The sequence below is a fragment of the Pezoporus flaviventris genome, unplaced genomic scaffold (assembly GCF_033815535.1).
Source record: "Pezoporus flaviventris isolate CSIRO_AGI_PZ_B2104156 unplaced genomic scaffold, CSIRO_AGI_Pfla_v1 ptg000002l, whole genome shotgun sequence".
Classification (NCBI taxonomy): domain Eukaryota; kingdom Metazoa; phylum Chordata; class Aves; order Psittaciformes; family Psittacidae; genus Pezoporus; species Pezoporus flaviventris.
In genome coordinates, this window is record NW_026892550.1 from 36,400,604 (window position 1) to 36,426,802 (window position 26,199).

A 26,199-nucleotide genomic window follows, 5' to 3' on the forward strand; every position below is an offset into this window, starting at 1 on the left:
ATAGGGACTGGATTCAGGTTTTATCCAGTGATTTAAGGACAACTTAGCTTCAGCTGTGATATACATCCCCTTGGAAACTGACACTTTTGCTTCTATTTGGTCACAGTATAACAACTGATTTCAACACAAAAAATACTGTTATAATAATATTTTTGCTGATTTCCCTGTAAAATCATGACATAGCTATTAGCATGAAACACATTCTTTTTATTTTCATTTGCCTATTTTCAGAGATAAACTATTTGTGGTTGGTCTGACCCCTCAGTTCAGGACATTATGTCCTTGTGACATGCTGCAATCGAAGAAAGGCTGTTAGGAATGCTTTTTTAGCTGACTTAAAAGAATAAAGAACCATATGGAGAAAGAATGAATAAACCACTTAAATTTGCTCTGAATTTAGGTATACCTGAACGCATAGCATCTTTTTGAATGCTTTCATAATCATGCCAGTCCTTCCTTTTTAAGCCATCAGTCCAGATAAAGAGCTGTCCATCTCCGAGCCCCAATGGAATTGTCTATAAAAACAGAAAACAAACAAATAAATGTATACATGCTTATATGTTTGCATTATTACAGAAAAACACAATATGACACAAGTAAATAAAACGTTCAGTTTATCCAATGCAAATATTGAAACTGTACTGTGATAAACTAAGCTATTTTCCTAAACAGCGTGAGAAAACCACAAATTTAGTTCTTGACAAACATTAATCAAAATATGTCAAACAATTCATGCTTAGCACTTCTCCTTCCAGCAGTGTCCTGCTATGACGGTTTGGCAAGAAGCTCACAGATGTTAAATGGACCACTAAATGAGTTTTGTTTGTTTGTTTTTGTTTTTATAGCTAAAGATGAGTTATTGTTATTCATATAAGGACAAGCTCACCGCATCAGAGACAAAATAGTAGACACCCTCAAAGCACTCTTATATCCTGTAAATCTTTCTTCATCATAAGAGAAAAAAGCAAACAAACCCACCCCCCCTAAAAAATACCCAGCAAATGAACCCCATGCAACATGCAGTTGGTACATTGACTTCCCCTTTCCAGACCCCAGCTTCTTGTGTAAACCTAAGAACTGCTTTTCACTTCTAATCAAATTTATCTTTCTAGAGCTTTCCTTTCTTCTTTCTGCAAAATGCTGGGATTTTAGAAAAATAAATTAGAAAATTACCATCAGAAGTACATTTGAAGTACAAAATTTAGATCCATAGGAAGTAGTACGAAGCTGCAGAAGTTAGCCATTTTCTAAACGCTTAATCTATAAAAGATGCAGGAAGAACTTGAGAAAATTTTATCAAGAAAAGATGATGTACCATATATGTGCTGAAGAAAGTAAAGAAGCAATTCATTGCTGCCTAGGAGTAACATGAAGACTCTAGTTCTGTTAATTCTAGGTTTGAACTAGTAAGTTGTTCAGAACAAAAAGCATATGTACAATGCATGTTATAATACTGTTGTCAAAGGGTATATGACAACACACTTGAAAAGCAGTTCCAGGGAAGCAACATTTGATCAGCCTTCTACTAGGAAATACTGAAAGTTCCATAATAACCTTACGCATATGTAAGAGTGATGCTCTGAACTTTATGTATGAAGTGTGTAAGCCTAACAAATATTGGACTCACCCATCTTCTTTCATTGACGTTGCACAAAACAGGATGATACTTGATGGCTTCAAGTGAAGTTGTCCAATTATTTTCAGTTAGGGTTTATCTTTTTAAGACAGATAAATGTTTGCCAAAGTACATGATATGGGTCTGGAAGGCAAGCCATCCTTAACACTGGGGTTTGAAGGCTTTCAGAGTTGTAAGCAGGAAGTGAGGAATGCCAGGCGTGGCCGGTTACCTCCAAGCAAAGGGTACGAGTAATCCTTTGGATCAGTTGATATTTCTGAGAATGTTGGATTTTCAGAGCAAAGTGCTGTGAGCTCAGTGCTGTCCAATAAATCCCTGAGTTACTGAGAAAAATTCACCACATTCGGCTAGCATGACCCACTTTCTTTAGTTTAATGTTAAAGGTACTAATGTTGCATATCACCAAAATGCGATCCAGCCTGTCCTTATTCCTCTATTACAAATTCTGCAGACATACTCCAAGACAACACTGCTGTCTTGTTTTAATATAATACAGTTCAGAGGTTCACACATGGAAGAACTGAAGAAGAGCTAAAGATATCCTGATACAACTATACTATGTTATCAAAATATCTAACCTTCCACATCCTTGAAATGAACTCATTAATGTCAATAATTCTTGAGTTCAAATAATGCTAATATACTAATAGTAATATGAAATTGTTTTTTTCTTAAAGTCAGAAGTATAAGGTACAACATAGAATGCCAGTGGTAACCATGATTTTTGAACCCAAATTTCTAAAATCATCCACTCTGAAGCTCTAACTGGTTCTCTAAAAGTCAGCCCCAGACAGATAGGCTTCAATTAAACTTCTATAACTTGTCAATATTGGTACAGCTGGCATGAATCAGTAGGTCTCAAAAATTCAAGACTGTCAAAACTATCCTATCAAGAGCAGGATAAACTTTACTTTTGTGACCCTTTGTTCCTGTGCTGGCTTCTTTCCCTAAAAATAGTGATGCAAATGCCAAGTTTGCAGCACGCTGAAAGAAAGCCGAGTAGTGGAGTTTACAGCTGGTTTTCTGTTGCCTATTTGCATTTTGATGCCATTAGTCTTAAAAAATATTAATTACTTGTAGTTACTTTACTTGATAACATTTACAAGTCTAATGTACCAGGGGGCCCTCATGCAAGCATAATATAGTTAAATAAATACATCCACCAAAATTAATCTAACAAAATGATAAATATAAATCCAAATATCATGTAATATACAAAAAGCTAACTGAAGCCTTGCTGTGGATGATATGTTGGATAGGTTACATTGCCCTAAGAGGAAATCCAAAACTAACAAATCCAGAAAACATAGCTTCAGAGCCCTCATAAGTCCCTGCTTAGTGACTAGAAGAGTTTTGTTTAGATTGTTTTGGGTTTGTTTATTCTTTTAAATACATTCCTTACCTCTCTCCCATCAAAATATATACTGTTAAGAGCAATCAATACCATGGTGATCCTTCAGATCTAATGTCCTTTCAGTGTAGGGGGGAATGAAATACAATGCCCTCACAAAGGGGTTTCCTAAGTGTTGTCTGGGGAGTGCATATTGCGGCTTTTAGAAGGACTGAACATGAAATTCACCCTGTGTATACACTAGTTCTAGTTCTGCAGTGAGCATGAAACAGGGTTTATGAAGGGATTCAGAGTTCCAAAGCTATACTCTCTGGAAAGAGCAAGAGGTTTTACAGTGAAACTTCTAAAGCTCTGAAGAAACCAGAAGTGCCTTCAGTCCCTCAACTAAGTATCTCCCTTGTCAGCAACTGAAGGACTTTTCTTTTTTAATTTTTAATTTTTTTAATTTTAGTTTTTTGATGTTACTCTATTGCTTAACAAGATACAAAAGCACTTGAGAAAACTGGTTCCTCCAGGTCACTTTTGCCTAAGGGTAAACAAATTGCATTTTGAAACACAATTTCTGGAATGTTTTTAAAACTGCTAAAAGGCTACATGGTAAAACTCTATGCTCACATACCTCCTCCTTCCAGATGACAATGATTGGAAAAGCCCCCATTTCTAGAACATTTCTAGCTGTCAAGTAAGCAAAGCAGCTTAAATAAACAAATAAATATATAAATGTACATCTTATTCTAGCCTTGTCTTCTCCCTACATACTCTCTACTTTTCTTTATCTGCTCTGTTTTGGATATATTGATAAATTACACCATTTTATGTCAAACTAGAACAAACTCTGATTTTGTTATATACAGGCTAGGATTATCTGCAATGGCTAGATAATAACCAATATAGTGTTGCTAGTTGTAAGTACACACAAGAAAGCCCAGAAACCACATCCCAACCTCTATGGTCAATCTCAGAAATTCTGAGTAGGTGAATAGGAAGTGACTTCACAAGATCAAATGTGCTAACAGATTCTGATTCTGAATTCTTGCTGATCACACACTTAACCATAAGCTGATGAGCTAAGCTGAAATAAAATTAATCATACTGCATTAGTAGAAATGCAAAGAAAGCAACAAGAGGAATTATTCATTTTAAAGGTAATGTATAAACAGCCAGACCAAAAATGATTAATTTTATGCTACCTTATGACTTCAGAACAACATTTGGTTTAGACATTTAAACAAATAATCAAATAAGCTTGGTTCCAGACCATAAAAGAAAAATTTATCATGGATTATCAATTTGTGTCTAAGTAAATTACTGAGGCATAGGACATGGGAGACAAAGTATTATGGAGACTACGTTTGCTATTTGCACATTCTGGGTTCCCTTATATTTAAACAGCAGCAACACTGGTGTAAAGTGTTGGTTCTACATGTGCCTGGAATTGCAAGAGGAACGGTACTCTTTTTGGTATATGTGAAGGCCTAAGAAATGAGAAGTATGATTGGAGAACATTATGGTTCCTCTTAACAAATGTAGTAGAGCTTCTTTCCAGTGGAAACCAAAGTATGAGAAAGGAGAAGGCACTGGCACACCTAACTCCCCCAGGCACCTCACCCTAACATGTAATAATGTTTGTATGTATATTTTAGTGATATAGAAATATGCAGGAAGGAGAAACCAGCACAGCTGATTAGCTGAAACATACTCAGGGTTTTCCCTCCAAAACATATCTGTAAGTCACCCACAAAATCGTGCAGTTTCCTCTACAGCTCACAGCCTCTGGAAGTCAAGAACTTCTTTTATCATTGCAACACTATTGCAACAGTAAATACCACTCTGCGTACAGACAGCTGGAATTTGACTGGCTGTCAAAAAAATCCTACAACAATTTATCATCCAGTCATTTGTTACATGTAGTATGCAGCTGTGAGTTGAACATTTTTAAGTGTTTCAGTCCAAAAGGGATTAGCCACCTACAGCAACATTACATACAGCATCTGCCTTACTATTTCATTTTCACATTAACCTCAAACCTTTTGGGATGCAAGACTGATACAGCACTACACAGACTGAAGCCCCTTCTCCTCCAAAGAAGACTCAACATATGGTTCAATTACAGAGAATATGATAAGCCTCCAAAATAGTGCAATCATCAAAAACTCACTCACAGACTATTGGATCCCTCAGAAGGAAAAATAACCCACCCTCTTCTCAGCTTTGACATTTGAAAGCTTGAACTCAGAAACAAGTGCCTTCATTGAACAACTCATTTATTTTTAATTTCACTCTGTGGAGGCAGACAATTAGAAGGGACTCAGGCAAAGGAAGATGATATATCAATGGAAATGCACCTTTCTAAAAAGAAGAGATAATTACAGATTCGCTTTTAGCCTGAGGTTACTAAACACCAACATACAATCAAATACTGCATTAACAAAGCATATGCTGATCAGCATAATCACTTCCAATTGTTTAATTTATTTTAGGAAATAATCTTGCCTAGAACATAAGCACTTGATCCTGCTCAGGAAAATGGGAAGGAAGGTGCTAAAGTACTGACATTAGACACCTTCAGGGATGTTTCAAGAGAAACATGAAAACAGCTGCTGTTTGATTCTCCCCTGTTCTTGAAGTAAAAGATTCTGTATAGTGTTTGTAAACAGTGTTGTGTAAAACAGATAATCCACTATTTTGCTTGCATCCTCCTAAAACAGAGAGGTTTCGGGACTCTAAGCTCTGACCAACTACTCCGGTCCAACAAGACAATAATAATAAGAAACAAACCCAGAACCCACTGAGCAATTTAATTCATTCCTTTATCAGATTATATTTGAGGAGCATTTTTCAAAGAGTGGTGCCATCAGATATATCACCATAAGTTTATTATAAATCAGCTGCAAAATCACAATGTGGGCATTTCCCAGATTTTGGTTCTAATATTATCACAAGCATAGGATGACAGACTTTCTCATAAAGCTTTTCCCCAAGAGTTGGAATGATCATGAAAACTACTCATTTTGAAAGATTCCCCCTCTTTCTGTTTAGGCTGAATTTTAGCACGAGACCATCAAAGTGAGATATTAGCACTACAGTGTCCAAACCTAAACTTGAAGTGCTCTCCCACTTACACAAACACAAGAAAAATCCATTCTGGTGCAGTGACTGGCTGAGGATACTAGAGATGAAAACCAAAATATTATTTCCGCTAAAGATGCGCTTGATATAAGGCAGCCCGATCTATAGAAAATGGATAAAATCCAAACATCACACTATCAAATCTTTATGTCTTTATGCTTAAGCTTTGGATGTCACTTGGGTAGCTTTTCTTTCTTGTATCTCTTTAGTGTTAGACTAAAAACCAGAAAAGGTCTTATGTCTGAACTGCCAATGCAACTGAGATCTCCGTATAAGTATTATGCAGAGCAAATAGGTACAATACAGTCCTTAGGGACCTGTGAAGTTTCCATCACCATAAAATCACACATAGTAATTTGGATCCGCCATGACCTTTCCCAAAAATACCAGGAGCAGGTAAAGACTGAAAATACCAGCTGATAGTTTTGAACCCTCATGCTACTTGTTTCTCAGGATCCTTCTCTGGGATGCTGTCCCACTAGGAGAGGAGCAGTGGCTGCAGTGAGTGCAGGGGCACGCTGGGGCGGGTGGGCAGTGGAGTCCTGGCCACCAGCACACCTACCTCTCAATGACATTCAGTCTGTCCTTCACCGCTGCTTGCTAGTCACTGTCTGTCAAAACTGCTGGCCATCAGAGCGGCACTTGAGGGACATACAGGAGACAATCAGGAAGAACTGGAGAGACAAGAGTACCAAAGCAATGTCTGGGGGACCTCATGCTACAGTGCCACCCTCCCATGTAGTTTAAAGAAATAACTGCTGTAGATCTGGATATCCTCGTCAGGTTGGAAGGCATGGAAGATGAAGCAAAGGTTGTTTGGTAAAATAAAGAGAACTACTATCTGCTATCAAGAGAAGGTGGTAAAGGCTCTAATGCTCAGAATCTTTCTAAAAGAATAAAAAAAAATAATTTAATTATATTTTTAAGCAACTTTAGAACATTTTTAAAAACACAAACCTGAATTGTTTTCTAAAACCTTGGCTTGAAGCAATATAATAGAGAGTTGGGGACATGATGAATTTCTGCATATGCTCAGATTTCTTGTGCCATTTATTTGTTGTGCCAGAGCAAATAAGTGTTCATTGCTCTGACATTTACATTAGTAGAAATAATTAGCCCAGCACATCAAAAAAAGGGCAGCACTTGATTTAGTCTGCGACATTTGAATGACTCAAGGTTATTTCATATTTGAAACACATCAGACTTTCTGCGCTTTTAGTTTCTAGAATATCATGGACAATCCAGTAGCATTGTGTCATCAATTCCAAATTAAAGCTTTTAATAATGTTATTTAGAAAATGCCAAGCTCCCAAAGCATTTAATTACTAAGATTTTAATAGACAGGTATAAAAGCTGTTATTGCTGCACTACAATTATACTGTTAAAGTCACAAATCTGCAGAAAAAAAAAAACCCTAAGTTAAAATATGAGTTTTAAAAACATTGCAATTTCCTATTGACCCAGTGTATGAGTGCTGGAGCACTGGGTGAATACAAACCCTCTAAGGATGCATTTGCATGCTGAGAAGTTGTGATTTATCATGGCAAATTATGGAAGATTACAGCTGTGTAATAATATATATTGGTACAAGAAGACGAACAGCTTCTTTAACTCAGATACTGTCTTGCATCCATCATTCATAGATTAAGAGCTTGCAGTATGCACTGCCATTCAGGATGTAGAATTTTAAACACACGTACTTTACAAGTTATGAGGAAAAGGATTCACAGACTCCTACTATGTTTACTATATCAGGTGATAGATACCCCAAGGGAAGTTCTGTGCTTTGCAACTCTGATGTATTTTGAAACTATCCTCAAAAAATTACTTCTTGTTTCTTTTAACATCACACATTTCCAGAACATCCATTATCACCACAGTGAAAGAACCAGGGTAATTTCAGTTAGTTTGTCATATGAACTATGAGTTACATGTTGGCATCTCTAATCACTATAAAAGAGAAGTAACCAGAAAGTTGACATTTGTATTTCCTGACTTTTAAGAATGACTCAGGTAATACAGGCAATACCCAAAAGAATACAGTGGAGTGGGACAGAATAGCACCAAGTTTCTATCCTGGGCACATCACAGTATGTCCAAACATATTTTTCTGTATTTCAGTGCCTATTGCCTTTTGCCGTTTCCCTCAGCACTACTAGAAAGGTCTGGCTCTGTCTTCTTTCCTCCCCACAGACAGATATTTATATCCACTGGTATGATGGCTATAAACACCTTGTACTTTTCAGGCTAAACAGGCTCATCTCCCTCAGCTTCTCCCCAGAAGACAGATGCGCCAGTTTCCTTGGAGGAGGAGAAGAGTAGTACTAGTTTCACGGATAGGGGATAAAATTCCAGAGGAATTGGGACCTGTTGACCTGAAACACCATGAATTGCCAAAGGTGACCTATGAAGTCCAGCAGTGAACCTTGGCTTCCTAAATGTCACAATTTCAACTGACTGTAGGACAGGAGGTAGGGTCTACTCTAAAGGGGTAACAAGATTCCTCTGAGTGAGCAACTCCCATGTCTTTCTACCTGCTTGTGTAAACTGATGGCATTTGCTCAATAACTAAAACACCTAAACCAGTCTTTTCTTTATGGTCCATTTTCATTTGTCTTACTTCCAACTTGGTGAACAGAAACTCAAGAAACATTGTAAGACGAGGGCAGACACGGAAACTAACTTTAGCCAAACTTTCTACATATGAAAAATTGCTATGAAAAAATAGTTTCTGTACCAATGAGAGCGTATTCTGTATTTTTTGACTGCAGTATAAGCTAAAACTTAATTTGACCTCTTAGAGTATCTGTAAAAGCTAAGAGCCTTTTATGAATAGATTTTTAATTGATACACTAGAAAGGTAATAGATTTTTTAAATGATAGTTTTAATGAGCTTTAAATTCTAATCTTTACAGATAAATTACCACACTATGAAACAGCCTCCACATACAGGTTAAATACAGTAACCAAACATTTTTACAAATAGCAGAAGGAAAATACTGATTTGTTTAAACAGTATTTCTCAAGTCGTTTGCTGATCAATGCCACAACAGAATTCATGTTCCAAATGCACTGATTTGCAGAATACTCAAGTTTTTGGCAATGCCAATATGGAGGAGGAAAACATTTTACCATCTTGCTGAGCACCCCATAGTGCAAAAAAAAAAAAACCCAAAAAAAAACCCCCACCACGAACGTAATGCTGTTACTATTAGAAGTCGTCTTTCCTGCAAAAACATCCATCAGTTCAAGAACTGGTATTAAAGCACACCAATTGAATGCATCACTAATACCCAATTTTGGAATTTGCAGGTTAGATTACATTGGATTAAATAAAACATAATTAACTAAAGTAATAAATCCACATTGCTGAAGAATTATTACCTTACACTTTAAAGAAGACCCTGAACCAAACTAATGTGCCCAAATGCAAGTGCCAGCCCTTATCAGGACGCTTTTGATACTACAATGTATGTATCATTACTCAGTCTCTCAAACAATTCTTTCCTTATGTGGGCATTCAATAGTAATTCCTATTCCCTAGGAGATTTTCAAATAAACTCCACAGACTGCTGTAAAAAGAAAGCCAATTAAACGTAACTGACTGGTTTATATTCTTGTCCAGCTTTCTTAAGAAAATATGAAGCTGACAAGAAGGCCTCTTCCAAGGTCCTTGATTTTTTTTGGTCTCATCATGCTTTCTGAATGTTACTTAACACCATGCTTGTTCCCTTCTCAGTCTCATACTCATCCCCACAATAATTTATTTCCTTTCTTCTGAATGTGGTTAAGTCAAGCTATTTGCACACAAAAACCCTTTCATAGGTGAATCTCTAAAAATAAACTGAGGGAGATTTGACAAAATAACATTGTTTAGTATACTCCTTTCATGTAAGAAAGGTTTTCACTCTTGCTTTCTACCAACAGAACAACAACACACAACGAATGCCTTAACATACTAAAATAGAGAAGAATTTGCTCTCCTGAATCCATTTAATTGCAAGAATAGGTTAATTAATACTGAAGGAGGTCTGACTAATCTTAATACTAAGATATTATGGTAGCTCCTGTTGCTACCCTGTCATGCCCATTTTTGTTGAAACACCAGAAATAAATTCAATACTACAGAAAGTTTTAAGCCATGTTTTATTGTGTGAAATTCAACAATCAGTCTCAGAATCGTAAAAATGTATCTGGAATGTCTTCTGAAACATAATCTTGCCCCAACTCAAGTCAGGAGTGGGGATGCCTAAATTATTTCCCTGAAGTATCTACCTAATCTGCCCTTGCAGACCTCCAATAGCAGAGATTGTACAATCTCTCAAGGCAGTCTACTTCGATACTTCATTATCCTTGCAATTAGAAAACTTCCCCTTTCACCTAACCTGCATTAGTTGCTGTAATTTAAGCCTTTTATTTCTTTGTTCTTTTCACCAGGGAAAGGAATAACATATTTCCTTTCCAGCAGCTACATTTCATGGACATGAAAATTATTCTCCTCTAGACTAAATGCTCTTAGTTTTTCAAGTTTCTTCTCAGCTCTTGTTGCTGACCCTGAGAGTATATGAAACTTTGAAGAGAACAGTATTGCTTTGTCAGTAATTGGATAAGACTAAGAATAGCAAGTACAAATTGCTTATTAAAAAACCCCAAACAAACCAATAAGAAACATTAATACTAACTGGACAAAGAACTAAGTACCTCAAGGTGACCATTTCCTGAAAATAAGAAAAATTATTTATTGCAATATGTTTTTCCCTCACTGACAATGTAATAACATACCCATGTTGTGCATTCATATACTTCATACTTTCAAACCAACCTCATCCTAATTTATGAAGCAGCAGTGAATTCTCTTAAAGTGGAGAAGTGACTGAAATGTTTACGCATAATTATGGCAGTGAAGATTAAATTACAACACAAACCTGAAAAGCTACTAATCAATGAGATTCTTACACTTAAAATTACCAAACTACTAGGAATGATGATCTACCAGGTTTTGTACTTCTGCTTGTGGGGGCGAATGAATGCTGATTTTTCCCCTGGCAGTGAGAGCATATTTAAAGAATTCAGGTATGCACAGAAACTCTTCCTCAGGTGGGAAAACAGCAAAAGGAGTGGAAGGACAGAAGACTTATGAGGAGTTTTAATGAACTATTTCAAATTCCTACAATGACTTCATTTCTTTCCTCTGAACGAAAAACTTTGAAATTGGACAAACAGGTGATCTTCTCTGCCTAATGCCATTTAAGCTGACCTTTCCATTTTATGCCAATAGTTTTCAATTACAAAACCAATCACACTATATTTCACTAAACAGAGTACTGTGATTAGTTAAATCCATTTTTATCAACAGCCTGAATGTGAATAGCATATTAAAGTACGGTGAACAGCTTTGATTGATACACAGAGTTTTAATTTCTAATTCCTTGTCTCCCACTCTTTTGGTAGGAATTGAAGGTTACACATCATTGAACAGGGTAAGCTACTGTTAACTCAAATGTAGGTTCAAGGATTTGACCTTCGTTTTTTTCTCAGACTTTTTTCTCCTGTGTCGTATATAGACACCAAATTGATAGGTCTGGAGCTATGTGGAAAGTTATTAAAAATAAAATCCTTATTTAAAATAAAAAAAAACAAAACTCAAGACTGACATTAAAATTAATTACCACAATTCTTTCAGGAGAAGAATCTATATCCACCCACCTTTGCTACATACCTTTTACAGATTTTGTAAAAGTCTTTAAAATGCAAGATAATAATTCTTCTCTAGTGTGTGTTCATTACTTGAGCTAATTAAAGATGCCATTTAGTCTTCTAAGAACTACAACCCATGTCCAGAGCTAGGCATTTAAATTTGTGTTTACTTATATTAATATAAGCAGCCTAATTTTCATAGGCTCCTACTGATATCAGCATTTAAGTCTGAGAATGTTAATGTTACTTACTATACCTGAGCATCTTGTACTTGAGACCCTGCTGTGGCATTGCACTGTAGAATTCACAAAAAGACTGTGCTCAATAGCCAAGTAAGTTCTGCAAAGAAACCATGGCAGGCAGAGAAATGGTAATGCAATTTCCACAGCCTCCCCCCTGGAAAAGGTGCTAGAGCATGGTCTTACAGACCACTTCTGTAACCCCCTCCTCTGAGAGCAGGTTTTCTAGTAAACTCAAGACAACAGCCCGTCCTGCCAGCCTCCTGCTGGGTCACAGCTGCAGTACTGGTTAACCCCAGCCCTTGCAGAGGCTTTCATCGCAGCAGGCTCACATCTTCCTACAGGTTAGCTCTCACCAGGCCTTCTGGCTGAGAACTTAGGAGAGTCTCTGTTCTGCCTTTGCTAAGTCTCTATGCATAAACATAAAACACTCTTATTCCCTCTGTGCTACCTTGGCTGAACTCAGTATCCTTATATTCCCCAGCAGAGCTGATATACAGCTACACTTCAGTGGCTCTAAGGCAAACTCTAGGGCTCCCTTAAAGGCCAATTCTCTCTACAACCAGGACCATTACTATCATGTAGACACAGAGAAAAAATATATTATCTTAGCTAGGACCATGAAGTACCTGTTCTTTCAAAACTGACTTTTTACTGATGACTGTTACAATTACAGGGATTAATATTATTAGTCCCCTTTTTCTCTTAGCTGGATATTTCCATACTCAAAAAAACCTGAACTTTAAAATGTCTTGGGTCTGGGGAAGAGCCAAAAAGGAAACACATTAAATTGTCAGTTTAATATATATATTAGATTCCATGGCGACATTAAATTTCCCTTTTTATCCATGAATATTAAACATTAATGAGGTCTCAGGTACAAAGACATTAAAGTGAAACATCAGAGAGCTATCACTTAGCTCATATACAGAGAAAGAAAGTTCACAAGGGAAGCTAATAAAGGTCAAACCCACAGAACTACCATAAAACCAGAACATACAACAGAGAGACTCAAGTAAACCTGCTTTCAAAAGGGCTATTAAGAAATGTATACACATTTCCACAAGCAGAATTTTCATGCAAAACAAAAAGAAATGGAAAGTAATTAAATACATGAATCCTATTCATGTATGTATTCCTAAGAAAGTAATGCTCAAACTGAGAGCCTACAGACATCTCTTGAGTGACTTATGAACAACATGTAGAGGAGGCTAACAAGCCTTAAAATGAAGAATTCATACACACAAACAAAATCGCTGTAATAGCTGCATCCTGATGTACCTTGTTTCTCCCATGTCTCCAGTCCTGGAGACTTCCATGCCTCCAGGTTTTAACATAATAATTCAAAATCACAATCACAGTGACTACACATAAAGATAATAAGGTAATACGCACCATTTGCATGCCAGCATACCCAAAATACAAGGAAAGAAATATGTAAGGATGAATAGGAAAGCAAAAGATCATAGGCCAACCAAGTGACAGCTTATTTTCATATATTTGTAATTGACTTTTCTACCTCTAACATTTTATTCATACACACAACACCTCCCTACAGGTATAAAAGCAGATAATCCTTTTCTCCACCCCTGATGAGAAAAAATTCTTGTTACATAATAAAAACCTACCTGGGAGACATTCAGTATTTGGAGGCATAGTCTAGCACATCTGACAGAAATATAGTGAGGCAAAATTCTATACCAGATGTTCTATAGGTAAAACCCAAAAATGAAAGTCATAGATCTTTCTAACTTTATATAGAAATTACAATTATGTACCTTCAGCCAATTGTGTATCCAGGCTGCAGTTAAAAAAGAATTTCTGTAAAATCAGAGTTATTATGGTGCATATGATGGCTCGCATAGCATATTCTGAATACATAGCATCCATTTAACTGGAATATTTTCACTTCTAAATGACATATTATCACGCTGATATACAATGGTTTTGCACGCATACCATAAATGAAATATTAACAGCTCAATAGTAATTTGTAAATTATCTCTGAACTGTATTTAGATATACTTTAAACTGCTTTTATTATATTACAGCATCTGTCACCACATTAACAGTAACCAATACATGAGACTTCACAAGAGAGATATCAATATCTGTACCATTACATCTTGGATAGAGCCATATAAGAATCCTGTCATTCACATAAAGCTGATTGGGTCACCACAAACCCTAAATGAAGCAAACCCCTGAGAGTTTTCTACTCCAAGTAATTTTCTAAGCAGCAAAACCTGAGCCCCCAGAAACACCTTTGCATAGTCATGTACATCCCTGAGTTTAAACAAGTGAAGCCCATTAATCCTCTATTTGCAGGGGAATTATCCAATCCAGTGAGGATGAAGGAGTTATGCTCAAAGCTGGGCTCAGTACGAACAATGTTAACAGAAGTAAAACCAAAGGATATGGTTTTGTTACTGAATTGAACACCCATACTGCACTCATGCTAACTGCAAAACTAGTGAATAAAAGATTTCTTTTTTGTTTTTTAATGGAATTTTAGAGTGCAAGCAAATCTTATTAAGCTTTTCCCATGGACACATTTTCTGCAACAGTATCAAGAACAGTTGTAATTAAAGCTTTACTATAGATCCTTCACTATGACAGTGTCTCACATCCCTAGTGATCACAAGACTACTGTGCTCAGCAACAAAACCTAGTTTTCAGTTTGTCTTCAAACAAGATATCAGACACTATCCTTAAATCACAAGTAACTCTTTAGCTCCCTGATTTTTCTTGTAATTGGTCTGCAAATTCTTTAAGATACAACTTTTTTCATACAAACCCTTGTTCATTAAGCATACTTGTTGGGTTTTATACAACTAGACGCATGCATTTCTGCCCCCCCAGCACCTCTTTATTTCACTCACACAGGCATGGCACTGATAACACAGCTTGTGACACCAAATTAAAATATCACATTGCCTCATGTCCTTCTGCCCTTCCTGGAGAATATGTGCATGATATGGCACATTGTCAGGTCTTTATTTCACTAATTACCTGTATCAAGCCCATATTGTACATACAAATCCTACAGAAAGTATATGTATCTCTCGTGTATTGCAACATCTCTCCCATGATATCCCCTGACTTGGAGAAGTGACTCCATCACACCTTCCTGCATGCAAACACGCACCAGACATGTACCCACTGTTTCATTTTCACCAGCTGCTCTGTATTCACTATCATTCAGTACTGATTCAGTACCAGTGTAAGTCAGTACTTGTCATTCACCTACGTTCAGGTATTCTTCTATGTCAGATTGTCTGTATTTAGCACCATACATAAATCTTTTATGAACAGTTCCTTTCAATGTTTCTGCCACCCAATTTCAGTTCAACATACAGTTCGCACTATGAGTAAGAATAGTTCTTCTTAAGCTGACCTGAATAAGAGTTTCAAAAGAAGTTATAACCTAGTCCTTCTCATACCAGAGATGTGGAAAACCCCTTCAGGTACAGTTAACAGTCTCTTCCAAGATGAAAAATATCACTCTTTAATCTCTAATCAATATCTATTATCAATATCCGTAGCAAGCAAAACTTAAGCAAATCATTCAATAAGCAATTCAATGAAAGCAATTCATTCAACTCAAGACTCATTCAATTTCTGCATCAACTGGCTGTAACTTCTTTGTCATATGTTAACATTTCTACATCTCTTTAAAGGATGGGATCATCCTTTGAATCAGTGCTTCACTAATCACCAGGTGCCTGTAGCTAATACACATGTGGAAAGGGAAAACCCAGTGCAGAAAAATCTTTAAGAAGACTTTTACTGGAATTTCTTTTTAGGTATATACCTTTTTTCTTTCTGACAGTTAATATTATCTGAAAAAAAAATGTGATTATCAAACCAGAATTTAGATCATAGAATCCCAGAATGGTTATGACTGGAAAAGTCCTTAAGATCATCTAGTTCCAACCCCCCTGTCATGGGCAGGGACACCTTACACTAAATCGTATCAACCAAGGCCTCGTCCAACCTGGCCTTGAACACTGCCAGGGATGGAGCATTCACAACTTCCTTGGCCAGCCTGCTCCAGTGCCTCACCACCCTAGCAGTAAAGAACTTCTTCCTTATATCCAACCTAAATTGCCCCTGTTTAAGTTTGCACCCATTACACCTTGTCCTGTTGCTACAGTCCCTAATGAAGAGTCCCTCTCTATCATCCTTGTAGGCCCTCTTCAGATAATGGAAGGCTGCTATGAGGTCTCCACGCAGCCTTCTCTTCTCCAGGATGAACAGCCCCAACTTTCTCAGCTTATCTTCATACAGGAGGTTCTCCACCCCTCTTATCATCCTTGTGGCCCTCCTCTGGACCTGCTCCAACAGTTCCATGTCCTTTTTATGTTGAGGACACCAGAACTGCACACAATACTCCAGGTGAGGTTTCATGAGAGCAGAGGGGCAGCATCACTTCCTTTGACCTGATGGTCAAGATTCTTTTGATGCAACCCAGATACCAATCTTACATTGAAAATATTCCTAATTTTCCAAAGTTTGAAAGGCATGAAAGCCAGTTTTAAATATCTTTAAAAAAATACATAACTCACCAGAAAGCTGAAGACATGGATTTATATTGTTGTGGATAATGTGTGTCGTTATATAATTCAAATCAATACTTAGCATAATAATGACTGAATTAATTAATCATTACATAATGTGAAATAAGAAGACTACACATCACAGAATATATTTACCAAAACATATCTCAGTCACAAAAAGAGAACATAAGATAAAATAAAACCAGCAAGGGAAGGTAAAGTCATGAAGAAAAATTGCTTACACTGAAAGTCAAATCAGTAGTGAAGAAATCCCTGTCATCTACCAAAAGGCACTACATGAAAGCTCTAACAACTGACGTAATTCATTAATTTAAGAAGGGGAATACTCTGACAGGGCAGATTGTAGCATATTAAAGGCAGTAGGCTGTATCTGCACTAGTACATTTAAAAGTGTTTGGGAGCAATTTTGAACAAGGGAACGTGCTCTTCCTAACTGAAAACTGTTAGAACGCTCTCTGTCATGCTTTTGCCCCTTGCCAACTAGCCCACACATATTTCTGCAGTGATCATATACTGAGCACCAATTCCCATCAGCTGCTTTTCATTGAGAGATCCTGTTTTAGAGATCAGGAGCTGCATAGAGCAGATGCTGGCCGCTCTGTGATAGCTGGCCACTATTCCTGGCAGAGTTAAAATTTTGGGTTATAGCATAGAAGAAAAGCACTGCTTGGATGGAGCATGAATGCACAGTCAAATACCAGCTGTCACACTGCACCATACAATTTCTAACATTTCCATTTAAAAGCCATGAAAAATATTAGCAAACTCTTTCATACCTGCAAAATAGTTAACTGACTTCTTGACAAAAATTTGTAAATATGTTAGCTGTAACACTCCTTTCATTTTTAATCTCAGTAACATCAAATCCTTAAAATACCTGCTGAAAAAACTACAGACATTACTTGTAGTGTGTTGCAGAGTGCTGAGCAGCACACAGATTTTCATTACTGTGGTTAATTCACAAGGCTTGAATCATCAGTTGGTACATTTCAATTCAGCTACAATAAATACACATAAGAGACACGGCAATATTATCTAGGTAGGACTGTGAAAAAAATCTATAAAACAGTCTTTGCAGACACAGAAATAAAACCCGTAGTTACATTGTTTATTATGTATTGATAACTATTATAGCTTGCATGCTTATTAAACTCTTGAAAGTTTGGGTTGTTTTTTTTTCCATGTTTCCTTTGTGGCTGCTCTAAGTAGCAAATTTCAACCAAGTCTTATAGCAAATTCTTGCAGAAACTTTGACTTCACCCAAGGGATTAATGTTATCTCTGTAATAGGGTCTATACACTATCCTCATGCATTTGCTTCTACAACCTTTAAATTTATCCTTGTTTAACAAGCTGAAAAGGATTCTTTTGATCATAAATTTCTCTTGAAACTAAATTCTGGGACTGCACAGAATCACACTGAATGGTTGGGGTTGAAATGGTCTCTGGAGATCATCTATCCAAACCCTCTGCTAAAGAAGGTCCACCTAGAGTACATTGCACAGGATTGCATCTGGGCAGGTTTTGAATATCTCCAGAGGAGACTCTACAACCTCTCTGGGCAGTCTGCTCCAGTGCTCTGCCACCCTCAACATAAAGTTCTTCCTCATATTCTGATGGAACATCCTGTGTTTCAGTTTGTGGACATTATCCCTTCTGTTACTGCTGGACACCACTGGTAAGAGTCTGGTCCCATCCTCTTGAGTTTGTATGAAAGTGTACAGAAGCATGGTTCTGAAAACACCTATCTATCTCTGTTTTGACTCCTCCAATACTGTTTCCTGCAACTCAGTCCCCTGATGTAACGGATCATCAGGTAATGCATAATAAAAAGGTACCTATGTTTTCTCCAGAAGGTCTAGGCATTCATTGCAACCTACTGCCCGTACTGAATTCTTCACCAGTTCCATCTGGGTGGATGTGTCAGACATCTCAGGGGCTTTCTGTGTAGAAATGCTGGCTTTAACTGCAGGGAGTGTCCACCATTATGTAGAGACCTGGAGCACTTCCTTGGGCTGTAGGCCTACAAGCAGGATGCAGAGCCCTCCTTGTATGCCTTCACACACCATGCCCTGATTGCTCGAGCTCCCAAGGGCCATTCAAATCTCCCGCGGCTGCTCCTGGCAATGTCCAAGCTGTGTCAGCCTCTCTCTCTCTTTCTTGAGCTGCTGGCTTCTGGTGGAGCTCTTGGCTCTTTCTTGGGTTTCCCTGGCTCTGTGAACACCCCTGTATGCCTTGATCTAGTGCTCAGCCACAAGACTACAACCATTTTAAAAGTAAAACTACAAGAGGTGCATTTTTAATGTTTAGAAGGGTTTGTTGACTTTTTTTTTTCCAGAGCAGATATATAAATAAAAAGCAAACCAAGAAAATTATAAGCACACATATCAGTATATACAGCATTTAGGGAGACATTATTAAAATTCAAATCCATCCAGCAACAGAAATTCTAGTGGAGCAAACTGGATCCTGGTCGAGTAGCACTCTGGACTCTGTTTTTTTGTTACATGCTGAGTATCTAGTAAATTCACAAAATAGCACTAGCTATACTGTACTGCAGAAAAGTACTCTACTGACGAAACATGACTAATCCTGAACGGGGAGCCCACAGCACAACAAAGTACAGACACTGGCTCCATCTGTTCCCTGGAGCAGTACATTTTCTTTGCACAGATGGGATGAGTGGGACTAAGGAAAGCAAGTTGAATTACCCAGCTCAACTTGTGGAAATAAAAGATTCCTTTTAAAGAAAGAGGACATTTTACTGACACCATATGTCCTGTATCGGTATCATATATTGAAGAATAAAGGGCAAGGTGCCCTCTCTGCCCAATCCAAATGCTCAGCTTGAACTGTAGGGGTATTTTTAAAATATCTTTCTCCAAGTGCTCTTAAAATTGGCTATTGCTATAAAGATCCCCTGCTGTGCCTACACTGTTGCTATATAGCATATCTACAAGTGGATTAAAGATGATGCCTGAGTATCATCAGGTGCTGAGGGAAGGTATACACGAGCATGGGATAGAAAAGTAGGAGACTTAAGACACTGACTTCAGAGTTGAAATGCTGCAGTCAGCTAGTTTAAAGAAGGGATGTTAGACCAGAGTCCCAAGACTACAAGAGGGACCAGAAACCCAGAACAAACTAATGCTTCTCTCCTTAGGCTGAGGATTTCAGAAGACTTCAGACCAACAGCCCTGCGATCATATGGTCGTAGGCCAGGCTGTAGCATGTATAGACATGTTTTTAATGATGAATTTCAAATTGCCAGATATTGTTGCTGCTTCACTCACATACCCTCTGGAGCTCTGGTCAAAGTTCAATTTTTATCACTTTTGCCCTTCCTCAAGTCAGGGCTTGATGCTGTAAGAGTAAGGTTTTTTTTTTAGTTAGAATTGAGCAACACTAACTGAAATCACAATGTTAAATACACTCTTCCTGTCTGAATTAAACTAGAGTCATTTACTTTCTGGATGTGCCAATCAAGTGAGTAAGGTATATGGAATTAAGTTTGCAGGTTTTAAACAGGAGCCGTGTAAATAGCTTAGGTGCTTTAACCCACTTTGGGCTGTGACAACCCTCATTAACAGATCTCATCCTCTCTACCTGCTCTTCCTCCAAATCGTCTTGAATATCACTGAGCTCATAGCAGCACAAGTTCCCTGTGAAGGTGTCAGGACAGCTAAACTTGTGCCCTTTCTTGCACAGGATCTGGCAATATGCAAAGACAAAGAGCAGATTTCAGAGGATGTGCACTGAGGCATAATAGTTAAGGTTAAAAGCTCTATTTGACATGACTAATGTATGTTTTTCTTAAAACATTTGGTATTTTTAAAAATTTTACTAATTATGTAACAGACCTATATTACCCTAATGTAACAAATTGTGTATATATATTACACAGCTATCAGATACACATATGTAATATATATAGCGTATAATAAATATTTTTCCAGTTGTATCTGATTTTATGATGTTACTTTTTATAGAGTAACACATTGAATCTCAGTAGATTTTGTTACAGGGGTGTATATTAAATTGTAAGCTAACAAAAATCAACACATGATCAATGTTTATGGAACTATAAAATACATGTTCTAGTTCTCCTAAAATAGATGGTGCAACATTGTGTTTTGAACTGAAGCACAAAAGCTTTCTTGTGCTGTTAAAAACCTTATACATTGTGACAATCATATGACCTCTTGAAGATAATAAAGTATGAATATTGATAAGAATGTGTATTTCTGTGACAGCAAGCATTCATAATCCATATTAAACTATTTTAAACATATTAGACAATATTAAAACATATTAAACTATAATCCATATAAATTGTACTACCAGTTTGTACTACAAGCCCATGTTTAATTTCCATGTATGTGCTTTTGTTTAAACATACGGGCTAATTATTGTATTTGTCATGTCATAGATTTTTAAGTTTCATTTGATACAGTCTAAATAAAGCACAGCAAATGTTTATTACAAGTATGGTAAAATCAAGAATACTTATAGACATCTTCTGCATGTTGCAGAAAAGGCAAATGAAACTCACACAGCAGAACGCAATTCATTGGACACACTAAGGGCTCAGAACTGAGTGTCTACCTTGTTCTCGGCCACACCAGGATCTAGCAACTAACTGTGGGACAGAAAGGGGACACCTTCAGCAATTCTCCACCTGCTCACAAGCATTATTCACACCTGCAATACAGTGATAAGAGTAATGAGCAGATCAGGTTTCAGAGTGGAGTCCAAGTGCAGTGGATGCCCTAGAAAGCAAGGGGAAAAAAAGAAAAGAATATGCCCTACACATGCTGAGAGTAAAGAGAGGAGAGAACTTATGGAAATGTTCCAATTGAGATTTTTCTGTCATTGACCTGGAAACTGTTATTCCTACTCCTGACACCATCATTAAGAATATTCCAACTCACATGGTGTGAAAATACAGATGACTGTGCATGCTGACAGGGTGATCAGATGTGTCAATATTTATCCTTTTCTTCCCTGTTCATTATCCAAAACAACACAAAAGAAATTCCAGATTGCTTGGGAAAAAAAAAAAAAAAAATCATAAAATAAAACCACTTGAAGTCAGAGGCATGAAAATAAACCATTTTTACCTTTCAAAAACAATTTTGTTAAGCCCTGTTCTGATGATCTGCAGTCATACTACTTATGTTGAAATCTGAAAAAAAAACCAAACCCAAAACTGAAGTACATATAGGCAAGGGGATTCTACCTGGCATTTAAAATGTTTTAATTTAATTCATATGATCCCCAGATGAGACTTCGGTGTCATGAGCCTATCTGAGGTTGACTAAATTCCCATGGGCTTATATCAAATAACGTAACATAACTAATAAGATCAATAACAATAGAAGACAATCATGTCTGGCTGATAGAATTTGACCTGAATGAAACGACCTCTAGTGTATTTTAAATCAAAAACTTACTGGCTTCATAGACCATAATATTCATATTATTACTTGCACATACATTAGTATTAATAACACCCATTAGCAGTTCTAATAAGAACTGCAGGTTAAGGAAATACAAATAGTGAGGAAGTCTATTAGTGTCAGGACTGTATATCGATTTTTTAAAAAGTGCAATTTACAGGTAACTGCAGAATTTCACAGGAGATATATTACACTTGAGCTTTTTTAGTCTTTCAGTCATAATCACTGTACCAAAACCTCTGTGATGCTGAGGCTTAGGCATATGATCTAAAGTACATCCATGATCCTTTTAAACCCATTCCTGAAACACACAGGACTGAATAGTCTGTATGGCAGATAGGTCAACCTTTCAATAATAAGTTCAGCTGCTTTAGTGACTGTTGAGATAGATTAGACAAGCTTTTTCCACAGGCTTAAAATCATCAAGATATGTCATTTTCTTTATCAGAATTCTGCAGATGCTTTATTTCTTTCTCTGATAGCATCACTATACTCTCATGAAAAAATACTTCTCAACTGTCACACTCCTGAATGATCCACAGCTTTCTATCTAATGCAGATTTTAGGTAATGAAAATAAATTATGCCTTTCCACAAGTATTGTGTAAGCTCTACATTTTGCATCTCAGAACCTTTTGATTTAAAAATTTCAGTTGTTTAGTCTCAAGGTGTTGTTTTATGATAATCAGGACGTTTTTCACATTTCTATGTGAAATTTTATATTAAAAATTCAGACTAGTCTCAAAAGTTACATCTGCTGGAATGAGAACAATGAGAACTGCCAACTCCAATGCTTCAAGACTTCTATAACTAGAAATAATTGCTTTGTATCAGTATTAGAAGTTTATTATAAATTCTTTCATTAGGTATCTTCTCTAGTCTTTCCAGCCCTCTTCAAGATAGTGGATAAAACACTGGTTTAAACTCTTAGACTTAATTCTTATTAACATTAGCATACAAGAAGGTTCAGTATATCAAATTGAGAGGAAAAAATAGACTGAATAATTTTAAAGGATTATATACTGAATAAAACTTAAGACAGTGATAACATAAACCCCCTGAAAAAGGATATTGGAATGGGTTTTCTGTGGAGCTCAGGTTTCAAACATTTCCTTAATTGCAAACCTGTCATAGAGACTACTGGTCTCAATTATTTAGATCCTTCAAAGTAAGGCTCAACTCTAAAAATTTTCTGTGTTACAATGTCAGCATTTTATAACACATTATAGCTTTTGGATTATAATTAGAGCCCTGCTTGCTTATTTCAATGATAATAATTATAATTACCAAGTTTTATTAAGAATATTACTTGCAGGGTCTTAGGAGCAATAAAGTGTGTTACATTATATTACTTTTTCTGCAGCAATAATAAATGACTCAAAATCAGTAATTAATGCCTTGATCAACAACTGAGAATTGGTATAAAAATTTCATCACAGTAGACAATATGAAGAAAATAGGACAACATCAATGTTACAAAGGTTTCAGCACTTTTAGAGAAGATGATAGAACAGAAGGTAAAGGTGGCTCTTGGAGACTTGTTCTGCCTATGACAGAAAAATATGCTTCAAGACTGGAACTCTTGGGCACTACAGCAATTGTAAAATAAAAAATTAAAACCATAAAATATGACAGGAACTACTTTGCCAATGGCAATAATTTAACCGAGTTCCAGAATCTTCATTTCCTATTTTCAAAGAAAGAAGCATGATTTTAATGGGAGCTTCCAAGATACCTTGCCTCAGGTTATGAATTTGATTTTGATACATCAGGGCTCTTTATGATCAAAGCCCTCCCTGCAAATTACAGTACTCATCTTGTATCAGAAACCTGACAGCAGACATTCTCTGTCTGGGAAACTCCAACAGAAGAATCAAGAGCTTTCAGCACTTAATAGCTCTTCAGTCCTGGAACAATATGTTTCTTACCAGCATGGCCATTAACTCTGAATGTCCATTGACTCAGGAGCTCATGATAGGAAACTGGATAAATTCCAGTAGCAGAGCAACAAGAGGGACATCTCCTTTTCTTCTTTTTTTTTTTTTTTTTTTTTTTTCTTAAATGGTGTATTTTTTTTGCAGAATTGAGTCTGAAAGGACTACCTGGAGCAAAACAAGACCACGAAAGCCAGAAGATACCTCAACAAAGTGGGTACAAATACTGAGTTGTAGTAAGATGAGCCTGCTGCAATGATAAAGCCTGACATTCAAAAAGCTGAATTTCAAGGTGTTTGAAAGGCAATATCTGTAGACGACAGTTCCAAGCATCTCTAAGAATTAGAGCTGCAGTTTCTATTCAGCATTGCTAATTCAATACAAAAAAACCTCCAAAATCATAAAGTGCTTCTTAGTACAATATTGCATTGCTAAGTGCATGCGATCTGCTTTGCTTTATTAACATAGAGGCTTTCAAGAATGCAAGTAGTTCGGAGCTGTGAAGATAAAATATAAAAATACAAATATTAGGAGAATAGTAGCACTGATTCCAATGACAAAGTAATTCACTTGTGAAATGCCTCTGCCTGCAATGTCTGGCAAACTGACTCCACAAAGCTATCAGCTTAAAAGGCTGATCAGAAATAGTTATGATGAAAGAACAAAAAAGACATGAGGCACTTGGTGGGTGAACTGTGTTCACACCACCTCTGGTAACGTTATGAGTGGAAGTGGTCCTCATAATTTTGATACACATTTTACTGTTTAATTCTAGTGTTCATTTTAAATTAGATGAATACATTATCATATCAATGAAAAGCTATACACTGCTAGATGAAAGCTAAATCTTATCTTTCAGATTTACTTTTCACCTTACCCTATTTTCATATTTACAGTTTGGAGGTTACACATAAAAAAAATCTGTGATGCAGCTGTGGTTGTGTATACATAAAAGTAATATATAGAGAAATTTACATCAGAGCTGCTTCTCTGTTTCCCACAGCCTGATCCTCCACAGCATCATCTGCATCTCTCAATAGTAATCTTGCTATTATTTATCCTCACCTCGTTTCCAATACTATAAAATCCATCTTGCTTTTCATTCCCCAGCCTCTCCTCCCCTTCACCCCCCACTTCTGACATTGATTAGGAGAGGACTACCTGAACATGTGGGCTTAGTTAAGAGTGGAGTTTCTGTCTAAAAATATAGTAGCTACTTAATTATGTACTTTTAGTTATCACTGATACAGAGAATCTATTTAAAATTATATATAAAAGAATAAAGAAATACCACCAAAATTACTTTCAGAGGCTTTTCCTTTATTTTTAATTCAATAGAAAACTATGAGTAGGCATACAACCAGAATCACTTGAAGATGGATAAAGTATTACACTTCACTTAATTTAGCCTTTTCTTCAAATTCAATATTAGAGCAATAGTAAAATAATTAAAATTATCTGAAATGGATTTAGCTTCAATGTCCCCTTTATAAGCATTTTTTTGCACTGTACTGCAACATTAGGGAAGTTTACCTGGGTAAGATATTTGCAACTAGCATGTCACAAAGATTCCTGTATTCTGGTTAGCCAAAGAAGCCATCTTGCACGGTTTTCTCAAGGACCTTGTAGCTCTTCATTCTGCATGGCATTCACTTTCAGTCCCTTTCCAAAGCTCAACAGTTTCAAGAATCTGTCACACACTAAGGACTTGAAAGAAAAGCCTTATCTTTCCAATAAAATGAACAATTCTTTGAAGAAACTCAAGAACACCATAGCTGGTTTCAGATCCATGACTGAATCACAACTATCATAAAATATAAGCTGTAACTTAACTCATAAAAAAATAATTTGAGTAGTCTGTCTTGATGGTTTAAATAATACTTATTTCCCTCCTACACACTATATTGAAAATCTGGATAACCATATAGCTGGAAAATAGCAAGTCAGGAGACAAGTGTACTACACGGAGAAGTGGATTAATGTTTCTTGTTATGTTGTTATAGACTTGGGCTGCAATAATTTATTTGAGCTCTGTGAATAAAGGCTTATATGTTTTGGCAGGTGTGTGTGATTTCTTCCTTCTTTCCCCAAAACACTGTAGTCATCACATAGTATAGTTATTACAGGTATGAAGGCAAGTTTTTAGAGGCACAATATGGAATGGCAGGGATGTTTG

The 26,199-nt window shown here is 36.7% G+C and overlaps 1 protein-coding gene across 1 annotated transcript in view; it reads right to left on the reverse strand.

The window, feature by feature from the left end:
• The window catches only part of GALNTL6 (polypeptide N-acetylgalactosaminyltransferase like 6), a 467,712-nt gene that overhangs the window by 298,254 nt on the left and 143,259 nt on the right, over nucleotides 1–26,199 (reverse strand). The window contains exon 2 of the mRNA XM_061475048.1: nucleotides 407–515. Within this exon, the coding sequence (XP_061331032.1) occupies nucleotides 407–515 (109 nt within the window). The remainder of the gene's footprint in view (nucleotides 1–406; nucleotides 516–26,199) is intronic.